Raw genomic sequence first — 11,098 nt, 5'->3', positions numbered from 1 at the left:
AAAAAAAAAAAAAAAAAAAAAACCCTCTCCAAAAAAAAAAAGAAAGAATATTTGAACCTAAGACTGCAGAAGGAGTATGTATGAGAAAGGAGAAGAGTCTGAAGTCAAGGTATCAACAATGTTGTAATAAGCATCGATAAAGATATAAGGCATAGGTAGAGGAGCAGAAAATTGAAAGAAATAAATACAGAGATAGAATAATGTACTACAATAAAAGCAAAGAAAATGAAATTTTCTGAGTGATCAAGCAACTTGGTCCAATACTCCTAAAAAGTTAAACAAGTTAAAAAATTTTAAGTGGGGACTAGCAGGTGGCATGGTGGTTAAAGCGCTGGACACTCCCCCATGGCTGACCACGGTTCAAGTCCCAGACCTGGTGGCTTGCTTTCTCATTTCCCTTCTCTCTCTCTCTCTGGCCAAATTAAAATATATCTATCTCTCTCTATCTCTCTCTCTATCTCTCTCTCTGGCAAATTAAAAGTAAATGAATGAATGAATGAATAAAATTTAATAAATAATTACTTTTTAAAAAATTTACAAGTGATCATGTATTCAGGTAAATCAAAATCACTGATGACTTCGGAAATTTTTCAGTAAGGTTGCAGGGAAGGAAGCCAGACCACTATAAGTTGAGGCATGAATGAGATATTGAGAAAGAGAACAAGTGTAGGCATGGAGTTTGGCCATGAAAGAGAGTATAGAGAGGTTAGAAACTGAAGAGGTATATTAGATCAAACAGGGCATGCTCATGTCTTTCTTTTTATAAGATAAAATGGTTGAGATAACAGAGAAAGGGGACTGGAAGATAAAGCAAAATTGGGTAGCAAAGGTGTACACTCTCAAATACTGTGGTAGAAGACAGGGTGCATAACATAAATAAAGAGACTCCATTTAGACCAAAGAATAAAAATCTCTGATAGTTGAGGGGGGAAAAAATAAAGAAAATATGGAGGCATAGTCTTCTACCTTAGTGTGCGTCAGTCATTAATAACTCTCTTTCCTGTGACACGCTATTGGTGATGCTGTAAAGTCAAACATGCTACATTTGCTCTGCCTCCAAAGATTTCCTTTATTTAAGTAACCCATCCACATAACATAAATGCATAAATAAGTAAATATCAAACAGAACTTAGAGAATAAAAATAACTCTATCTCCTGCCCAAGAAACTAAGTCTCCTGAAAGAGAACCACTGTTACTATACCACAGAGAATATGTGCATTTACAAATATGCATATAAACATGTTTTAAACAAATGATAGCATACCAGCCACATTTTTCTGTGCTTATTTCACTTGTACTATTTTTCTGATATTGATTCTTATCAGACTATACATACCTATCCTAATTCTTCTTAATGGATGAGTAGTTTTCATTCTCTGAATATGCATATCATGCATTACTAAACTGTCACTTATTAGCAGACATTTGTTTGTTTCCAAGATTGGGAATGACAAACAATGCCCAAAGGCTATTAATGTATACAGAAATTATTTTCAACATATTACTGAAAAATGAAAATGCTGAATCATAGACTGTAAATATTTTAAATTCCAGCCACATTTCCCTCCAAAGAGATTTCAATACTTTCTTCATGACCATTACCTTCCTCCCTATTTTTAGCACCAATACCTCACTTTTCACACTGTGCTGCTGGTCTAGTTCTTCAGACTGAATCTCTTAAATGATAGCAGCTACCCTGTTCTTTGGCTGCACCATAATGATATATGCCAGTGTTTATCTGTAAGTTTAATCTCCACTTTCCATTCAATATGACCTGTGTTACCTTTCAAACCTATAGGCCACATCCTCAAACACAAGGCTAATGACCACACCCAATAAAGACCTGGGGTGGGGGGTGCATTAACTACTCACAAATCATCAGAGCAATACCTAGCCCACTCTCTCTGGTTCAATATGGGCATATAATGAATATATGACCCTTCAGTACACACTAGATCTGCTGTTAACCAGATTATTCACACATATATATATATGTATATATATATGTAATTCATACATTTAATCACTATACATCATTTACATCTTACAAATCACACATTCTTACAAATACTTTTACATGTGCTCTGAGTAAAACCTCAGGGAATACCCCCTTTCAAACTCTGAAAATAAGTTTTGATTTGCTGAAGTGAAAACAGAGTCTCAATTGACCTTTATGCTGCAAATTACCACTGGTCCCTTTCATAAGACAAGGAAATGAAGAAGAATATAGCAAAAATAACTCTTTCTGACAAATATTCATAAGTAACATTATTATTGTCTAGTACCTTTTCTTGGTTGTAAGCTTAGTTTTTCTTTACTCTTTACAATGGGACTCAAGGGGAATTTTACATCACCCAGATGTCTCCCACTCAGGAATAATTTTTAAACTTTACACATAACTTTCCTTAGGGCAACCTTCATCTCCCTATTCCTGAGACTGTAGATCAAAGGATTTAAAAGTGGAGTAGCAATTGAATACAACATGGTCACAAACTTCTGCAGCCCAGGCTGGTTGGCTGTCCCTGGGCTTACATACATCACTAGGATTGAGCCATAAAATAGAGACACCACTACCAGGTGGGAGGCACATGTGGAGAAGGCTTTTTTCCTGCCTGAACCTTTAGGAACCTGAACCACAGCTCGAAGGACCAGAGTGTAGGATGCAAGGATGTAAAATAAAGTGATGAGCATTATCACAGCACTGAAAGTGCTACATGTCAGAGTTGTCTTGGGGACAGGGACACATGAGATGGCCAGCATTGCCCCCAGATCACAGAGGTAGTGATCGATGATATTTGAACCACAAAATGGAACTTGGGAGACAAGGGTAGCCGGTGTCACTAACCAGAGGAAGCCACCCACCCAACAGGCAGACACAAGAATTCCACAGACTTTCTTAGTCATCATGGTGGGATAGTGTAGTGGATGGCAAATAGCGATATACCTATCAAATGCCATCAGGGCCAGGAAGAAGAGTTCGGTAGCACAAAGAGAAAGGAAGATGTAGAATTGTAGGATGCAGCCATTATAGGAGATGGTCTTGGTCTTGGAGAGAAAGTTGAACAACATATTGGGCACGTTAGAATTGATGTAGCAGATCTCCAGGAATGAGAAGTTGGCCAGTAAGGTGTACATGGGAGTGTGAAGTTGCTGGTCCCACCACACAGCACAGATGATAGCACCATTGCCCAACAAGGTCAAGATGTAGATAATAGAAAACAAAACAAAAAGGAGAATTTCTACTTCTTGGCTACACAGGAAACCCAGGAGGATGAATTCCTGAATGGTAGCAGTGACATTATTATTAATTTGTAAAGTATGCATTTCTCTCTGACCTGTAACGTGCACAGACATAATCAGAACTACATGTTGGGTCTCGTATCTACTCTCCAAAAAACTTCAAATTCTCATTAGAACTGGTGGTATTATAGGTAAGAAATAGATTAAATATTACTATTTAGCCAATGTGGAGAATGTTTATCAAAATAGCATAGCTGGAAGTCAAATACAAAAACACCATTGAACATTTTACTTTAAATAATTACTCCAGAGCATTTCATTTCTATTTTAGCCTGTAAGAGAAAAAGAGAGATGAATCACTATACACATCCTTACGTGTTCACCTTTATTTAACTTAAGTACAACTAATAAACTTGAGGAAGCCCTTGAACAAAAGAAAAAAAAAAAACCTGTACATGATTCTGGCGTGAGAAAGACATTATCTAGCTTTTGAGAACTACTGTTATACTGTTTGAGTGTCAGGAAAGATTGACCTCAGAGAAAGTTTTTTTCAGAAGCTTTGGAGAAACAATTATGAAAGTAAAATGTGCAAGTTATACTATTGAATTAGAAATACAAGTCTATAAAATGAAAGAAAGCTAATAAGTTCTTGGACATCAATGCCACAATTCCCAGTTTACAAGCACATGTAGGATGTGCTTTGGAAATAATAATAATAATATTGAATTGTATTAATTTGATTCAAATTATCATCTGTGAAGTCTTCATTCACATTTGCTACACTGTTTCGGTTTCATCACAAGATTTGCTAGGTTACTATTTTTTATAATGACATCACACACTTGACTTTTTAGTTAGAACAGGTTCTCCACCAACCTGGTTACTATTTTTTATAATGACATCACACACTTTACTTTTTAGCTAGAACAGGTTCTCCACCATTCCATTTTTTCCTAAATATTTTATATTTTTTATTTTTCCTTCAATTTTCATTTTAAGCATGTAGAGTACAGTGAGAGAAAAAGAAATTAAAAGGACTTGACATCTTAATGCTTTCTAAATGAAAAGTCACTACAATTCAGTAACAAAGCAACAAAAATAACAATAATTCCTTCTGAACATGGGCAAAGGACTTGAAAAGACATTTAACCATAGAAGACATACAGGTGGCCAAAATATGAAAAGATGCTCAACCTAACTAATCATCAGGGAAACGCACATCATAACCACAGTAAAATATCACCTCTCACCTGCTAGGATAGTTATAATTAATTTTTTTTTAAGTGTTGGCAAAGCTATGGAGAAAAGAGAACACTTGAAAACTTTCGGTGGGAATGTAAAATAGTGTCACTACTAAAGAAAACTTATAAAGGTCCCCCCCAAAAATTACAAATAAAACTATCATATGATCCAGCAATCATACTTCTGGATATATATCCAAAGGAAACAAAGTCAGTGTCTCAAAGAGATATTAGCATGTTCATAATCATTGCAGCACTGTTCACAATAGCCAGGCTACGTAAACAACTTGAATATCCACCAACGGGTGAATGAATGTAAAAAACTGTGGCATACACATACAGTACAATATTATTTGGTCTTAAAATCAATCAAATCCTGATATGAATGCATCAGGAGTACATTGTAATAGATAAAATTAGTCACTCATAGAAGAGCATGTAACGTATGATTCCATTTACATAATGGCTCTAAAATGGGTTTATAGAAGTAGAGAGTAGAATGGTGGATTGGTGGTTTCCAGAGGCTAGGGAGAAGGGGAAATGGACAGGTGCCGTTCAAAGCATACAGTTTCAGTTACAGAAGAGTAAGTTCTAGAGATCTGTTGTATACCATTTTGCCTATAGTGAGCAATACTATATTTGCACTTTATAAATTGTTGAGATAGCACATCTCAAGTGCTCTTAATATAATTTTTTAAAAAATAGTAATAAAAGTAATGGCCACAAAATAAAACCCATACTAGTAGAAGCTATTAGAGTAAAATTTGATTTATACAAAAGACTAATAAAACTAAGAGAAAAAAGTACTTAAGGGTCAGTATTAGCAAAATTAATTTAGAATTCACAACGAGCTGAAATGAAATCCCAGCTATATTAAATATAAGTCTTATAGCCAGGAACAAGTGATTCTCTCTCCTATGCCCCTTACCCCTCCCCACCCCACCCCCACCCCTGGAAAGCAGACTAATCCTCCAGCAATTAAAAATAAGTAATTAAAATTTAGTAATTAAGTAATTAAAATTAAGTAATTAAAATTTCCTATTATTGGACCCGCAATTGTAATGACTATGTCGCTAGATTCTCATCAGCTGATCGAGTCAGGCTGGGTGCATGTATGTGCATGCCCAGATCCTGGGAGAATGGAGGAGAAGGGATTGCGGTGTGGCCATCCCTTCGGGGGGTGCTTTCTTGCTTTCTGTCCCTCTGACTCTCTCTTTCTGGTGAGCGCACATGCCCTGTAACAAAAAACTCTCAAAAATATATATATTTCCTGGTATAGAACTCATAATGGATCTCTCAATAAAAATGTTATATTAATATTTGAATTCTCAAATAGCCTACAGAAGCATTATTCAATCATTGAATTTACCTTAACTATTCCTTATTCTTTGAAGTGATATTTTGATTTTATTCTCCCTGATAAAATTGTGACCCAGATGTGATTACAACAAAATCAAGGTGAATTGGAGTACATGGGAAGAAATTTGAAGTGGCTTTGGAGGGGGCATATAAATGGAAGGTTACTATATGGAAGCTCTGTTACTGAAAGGATAATTACATGATCAAGATACTAAAAGTATAAGATCTATCAATGAAGACTGAATTTTTTCATAATGCAAATGATTAAAACTCACTTAGAAACTGAGACTAAGGCATAAAGTTTGAGACATGAAAAATGTTACCAAGATGGATCTTTTTTTTTTTAATGTCATGAATTTTTCAGAGAGTAATGTTCCCTCTCATGGTAATTTTATCAGAGTGAAATCATGGGACCTGTCACAGGTGGAACCCCATGCAGAATGAAATGCTCAGTAAAGTGACTTCCAGAAGACATCTCTTCATCTGTTCAGTACACATAAATCAGCCATCTACGGCATGAAGGATGGACTGAAATGGGGGGACTCACTCACACTCACCCTGGTGAGATATGTCTAACCGCCAGTGGAATCCAACCGTCCTGTCTGCAGAAGAAAGCATAAATTTCTAGTTCTCAACCACTTCTGTCTCTGGAAGATTTATTATTTAAGAAAATAGGTCTTTTTTGTAATAGTTACTCCCTTCCCTTTTATGAATTTTGCCTTCTCCTGAGGACCCACACAAATGAAACACTGGGACATCCTTATTGCCCTCAAGGGGACACAGTTGTTTTTATCTTTTCTCTTTTTTTTTTTTTTTGGCCAGTGAATGATGAGAAGGAGGCAACTTGGATGCAAACTCTCCAGCTTCTTCTTGAGTTCTTTTTCCAGTCTTGGACTTCTTGAGGAATACTCTGACACTCACATTTTTACTCTATCCATTGTGAGGCTTCTTTGAGAACTACTATTCCAGATAAAAACAGTTGCAATTTGGCCAGACCAATTTCCTTCTTAGAATCACAAAAATCAAAGTAACTGTCATTTTCATTATTATCGCAAGAGACAAAAATGTAAAGACAGGCCCAGCTACAGTGGCTTAAACAGTGGGGTGCCACTGCTCAATACAGGAGCCACATAGAAAGGCCAGGGGCTTGGATCCTGGATTGACCTGAACAAACTAGGAATGATTACAGGTGTGCCCATCATCCTGCCTGGTTAGAAGGCTTGCTGGAGGGTGATATTGTAGTGGTGAAATCCTGCAAGGATGCCTATCTCTTGACAGAAAGAAAGAAGAGGGAAGGGAGGAAGAAGGGAAGGAGGAAGGAAAGACGGACCCTATAGCCTAGTGGTTAAGGCATCAGGATACCACATGGCTGACCACAGTCTAAATTCCAGCCCCAGGAGCTTGAAAAGCAGAACAGATGTGTGTACATGTGTACCCAAAATCCCAACAGGATGAAGAAATGGAGAAAAGATTGTGAAGTGACCATGCCCTGCTGTGGGATTCTCTCTCTCTCCCTTTCTTTTTGTGTCTGTATTTTCCTGTTGCAAGTGCATGTTCCTTCTGACAAAGAAGGAAGAAAGAAAAGAGGGAAGGGAGAAATAAAAAAAAAATAATAAAAATAAATAAATAATTTAAAAAACAGACCTAGACCATGAAAAGGGTAGTCACTTATCCCATAACTGATGTTCCCCTCTCCTATCCTCCTTTTTCTGATCTTTTGGTGACCATGATCTATCTGGTTGTTGATTATCAGGGTAGACTACACATGATGTCACAGTGACTTTTTCTTTACATTTTAATGAGAATAAAGATTAAAGACTTTGACCAAACCTAGAAATGAGCATTTCCTTCTTGATTCCAAAAAACACAAAACAATTCAAAGAACTTTTTATTAGCCTTTCTGTTTTTTTATCCTCCAAGTTTGATGATTCTTTACTAGTTGAGAGCTCAAAGACCCCATGTCTATAGCCATAAACAACCCCAGGGAGTACAGTTCACATGGACTATGATAGGAATGGTATCTTCTCAGAGTTGTCCATTACTCAACCTGACCAACCATACAGTAGCCCAAGGGCAACAAATGAGGTAAGGGCTAAGAAAGACCCCTGAACATTGATGGAAAGCAAAGACCTCTAACTTCCTTAATTTTCCTGGAGTTTTTACTACTAGCACTGGGCCATTCCAAAACTAAGGGTTTTAACAACCTTGACCACTATCGTAGAAGCAACTTTAATTTCCTTGCAGGTTATGGGTCTCTTCAGATCTTCTTTCTCTTTAAAATTCATCCTTATAAGTTGACTATTTCTAAAAAAAAAATTATTCATTTCATCTAGATTATCTATTTGGGTTCAATTGCTCTTTTTTTTTTTTAAGTTATTTATCGCTTCCACAAGTATAAGAGAGAGAAACAGACAGAACACCCAACAGAGTCTTAACACCACATTCCACCCCCAGCTTCAGCCAATCATAGATAACAAGCACGCATATTCAGGGAGGTCTTGGATGCAAACAGAAAACCTTCCCATGCAGATCAGTGTCACAAAACTGCACCACCACCTGGTAAACTCACAATTTTTACTTTAAAAAAATTAGTAGTCATTGGACCAGCAGATGGTATAGTGGTTATGCCATTGAATTCCCATACAGTCAACTGCAATTGTAGTCCTGGAAGTGGTGGCTTGAAATTCCTACCAGGTGTATGTGCATGTGTGGCAAAAATCCAAGAGGAGAATGGCGGAGAAGGGAATGCAGTGTGGCCATGACCCCTGGGAAGTGATTCTTCACTCTCTCTCTCTTTCTCTCTGTCTCTCCAGCAAGTATACACATCCTATAGCAAGTCTCTCTTGGGGGGAAATAAAAGTAGCCAAGTCCCTACTTTCATCTCTAATTTTTGTTGTTTGAGGCTACTCTCCATTTTTTGTTGGTCAATCTAGCGAATATTCTGTCAATTTAGTTTATCTTTTACAAGAGCCAATTGTCAGTATTGTTTATTTTTCTACTGCTTTTCTATTTTCTATTTTATTTATTCTTGCTCTAATCTTTATGATGTCCTTTTATGTGCTGGTTTGGGGTTCATTTGTTCTTCTTTTCCTACTTCCTTAAGATGTAAAGCTAGGTCTTTGATTAGAGATTTTTCTTCATTTTTAATGTAAGACTTTAGAGTTGTAAATTTCTCCGTAGCACTGCTTTCTCTGCATCTCATGCATTTTGCTTTATGTTTTCATTTTAATTTGTCTCAAGATATTTTACAATTTCTCTGATGATTCATTCTACGATCCATTACTTAAAGTGTACTGTTGAATTTTGACATATTGGTGAATTTTCCAGTTTTCTTTCTCTTGTTGACTTCCAGTTCTACTCCACCGTGACTAGAAAAATATGTATTAATTTAATATTTTAACATACGGCTGTTTTGTGCCTAACATATTATCTATTCTTAAAATTTTAAATATTTTATAATTTTATCATGGGATTAGGAGGTGTATGTGTGTGTCCATTCATAAAGTGAGACAAAAGGAAGGACAAGACACAATCATTAAGAGAAAACCTAATATCTGAACCAAAGAGATAATATATTAAATTGCTCAATCATAAATAATTGCTGATTGTTGGCACAGTTAATCAAGGATTTGACAATGGTCTATTTGGATTACTAAAAAAATAGTAACACTTCCCTACATAAAGGATAAAGGTGTCAAGGAAGAGATAATTCATTACAATGTTTTGTTTTCTTCAAGAGAGAAAAGTAATGAAAGGGAACCAGTAAACTGATTAATATTATGGAACTTATAAAATATGCTAAAAAGCTTCCCTTCCCTAACTAGAGCTAATTTTAGACTTTATGATATCTCCATGGCAGGGAGACTTAATTAGGCCCATAAAATTCCATAGCTAAATGCTAGTTTATGTCTTAGTTTATATTACATCAAGCTTTTAATGCCTCAGCTGTAGGAATAACAGATTCTGGTCCCTGTGCCATAAACTGAGATTTTCTAAATGCCATTTCCTGTCTCACCTCCCTAATTTTAAGGACAAGTTCTAGAGAGTAAAGTTAATTTTCAGATATTAAATATTCATCTTTCAGAGGTGATCTTAACTAGACATAAAAATATCCAATATATTTTTGTATTGCTTTACACTATTTTCACTTAAGGTAAAATATTCAGAATATGAACTTTTCTGAAGCAACTATTTTCCCAAATCCTCTTTTTGGAATGGAGCTAGTGAGTCCTGCATCCAGGAGAGGACATTGACTGCTAATGAGTGGAAGGAGAGACTATAGAAGGTTGTCGCCTCACTCTAATTATTGTTTATTTTGTTGTCGCAGAGAAGTTTTAGCCTGATGTAGTCCCACTTGTCTATTTTTGAGATTATTGATTGTGCTTAGGTCTTATTTAATAAGTTTTTACCTACTCCAATGTTTCTCAGACTTTTCTCTGTGTTCCTCCAGTAGATTATTCATTGGCTACATGGTAGGCACATTTTGAGAGTTGATTTATTAATATTTCATTTCACCTGTGAGAAGTTTAAAGCATCCAAAATATACTATCTTAACTTGGATAGCAGAAATTAAGATATACCCCTAGGGAAATGAGTAATAAGTGCAGAGTCCTCTCTTGACATTGTTCTCCTTTTAGAAGCAATAAATGGATACTCGGGGATCGAAAGAACAGAGTAACTGGGACCAGCAGTTAGCATAATGGCTATGTTGCTGGACTTGAACCATGACTGACTATGTGGCAGTCCAGTGACATAACCATAAGGCCATCTGTGGGTCCCCAAAAAGGGTTGTTGTTAATTAACTTGGCTGCAGCAGCCTGGATACAAGCACCTTTTACCAGTCTCTTATATGAGGTATTTCAACTGATAAAAGCTTCACGAATATTTTTTCCCAGTACGAGACTTTTCCTTTCATTCTCTTAATATTGTCTTTCTGTGATCAAGTATTTTTAATTCCTATGAAGTCTATACTATCAACCTGTTCTTTTACAGATAGTGCTTTTAGTGCTTTATCTAAGAAATCTTTGCTTAAGCTATTGTCACAAGAAAGACAAATTGTTTTTGTATATGGATCTTCTATCTTGAAATTTTACAAAACTCACTTCTTTTTTAATTTTTATTTATTTTTATTTACATTTTTTAATATATTCAATTACATTATTTAGCTTACAAGGTGATCATTTCAATATATGAACATTTCTCCCCGGTTGAGTTGATCAAAATATAACACTACCTCCCTGTCTCAACAATGCTGTCT

The 11,098-nt window shown here is 35.9% G+C and overlaps 1 protein-coding gene across 1 annotated transcript; it reads right to left on the bottom strand.

Annotated features, from left to right (window-relative positions):
- Positions 1-2,272: 2,272 nt before the first annotated feature.
- LOC102475779 (olfactory receptor 11H7) lies at positions 2,273-3,325 on the bottom strand. Its single transcript, XM_006149421.2, is given in 1 exon segment — positions 2,273-3,325. A coding segment is annotated over 1 exon segment (1,053 nt).
- Positions 3,326-11,098: the final 7,773 nt, after the last annotated feature.

This window comes from Tupaia chinensis, unplaced genomic scaffold (genome assembly GCF_000334495.1).
Source record: "Tupaia chinensis unplaced genomic scaffold, TupChi_1.0 Scaffold000260_1, whole genome shotgun sequence".
Taxonomy (NCBI): Eukaryota; Metazoa; Chordata; class Mammalia; order Scandentia; family Tupaiidae; genus Tupaia; species Tupaia belangeri.
The sequence above is the reverse complement of the archived record's forward strand: the minus strand, read 5'-3'. Positions and strand labels throughout refer to the sequence as shown.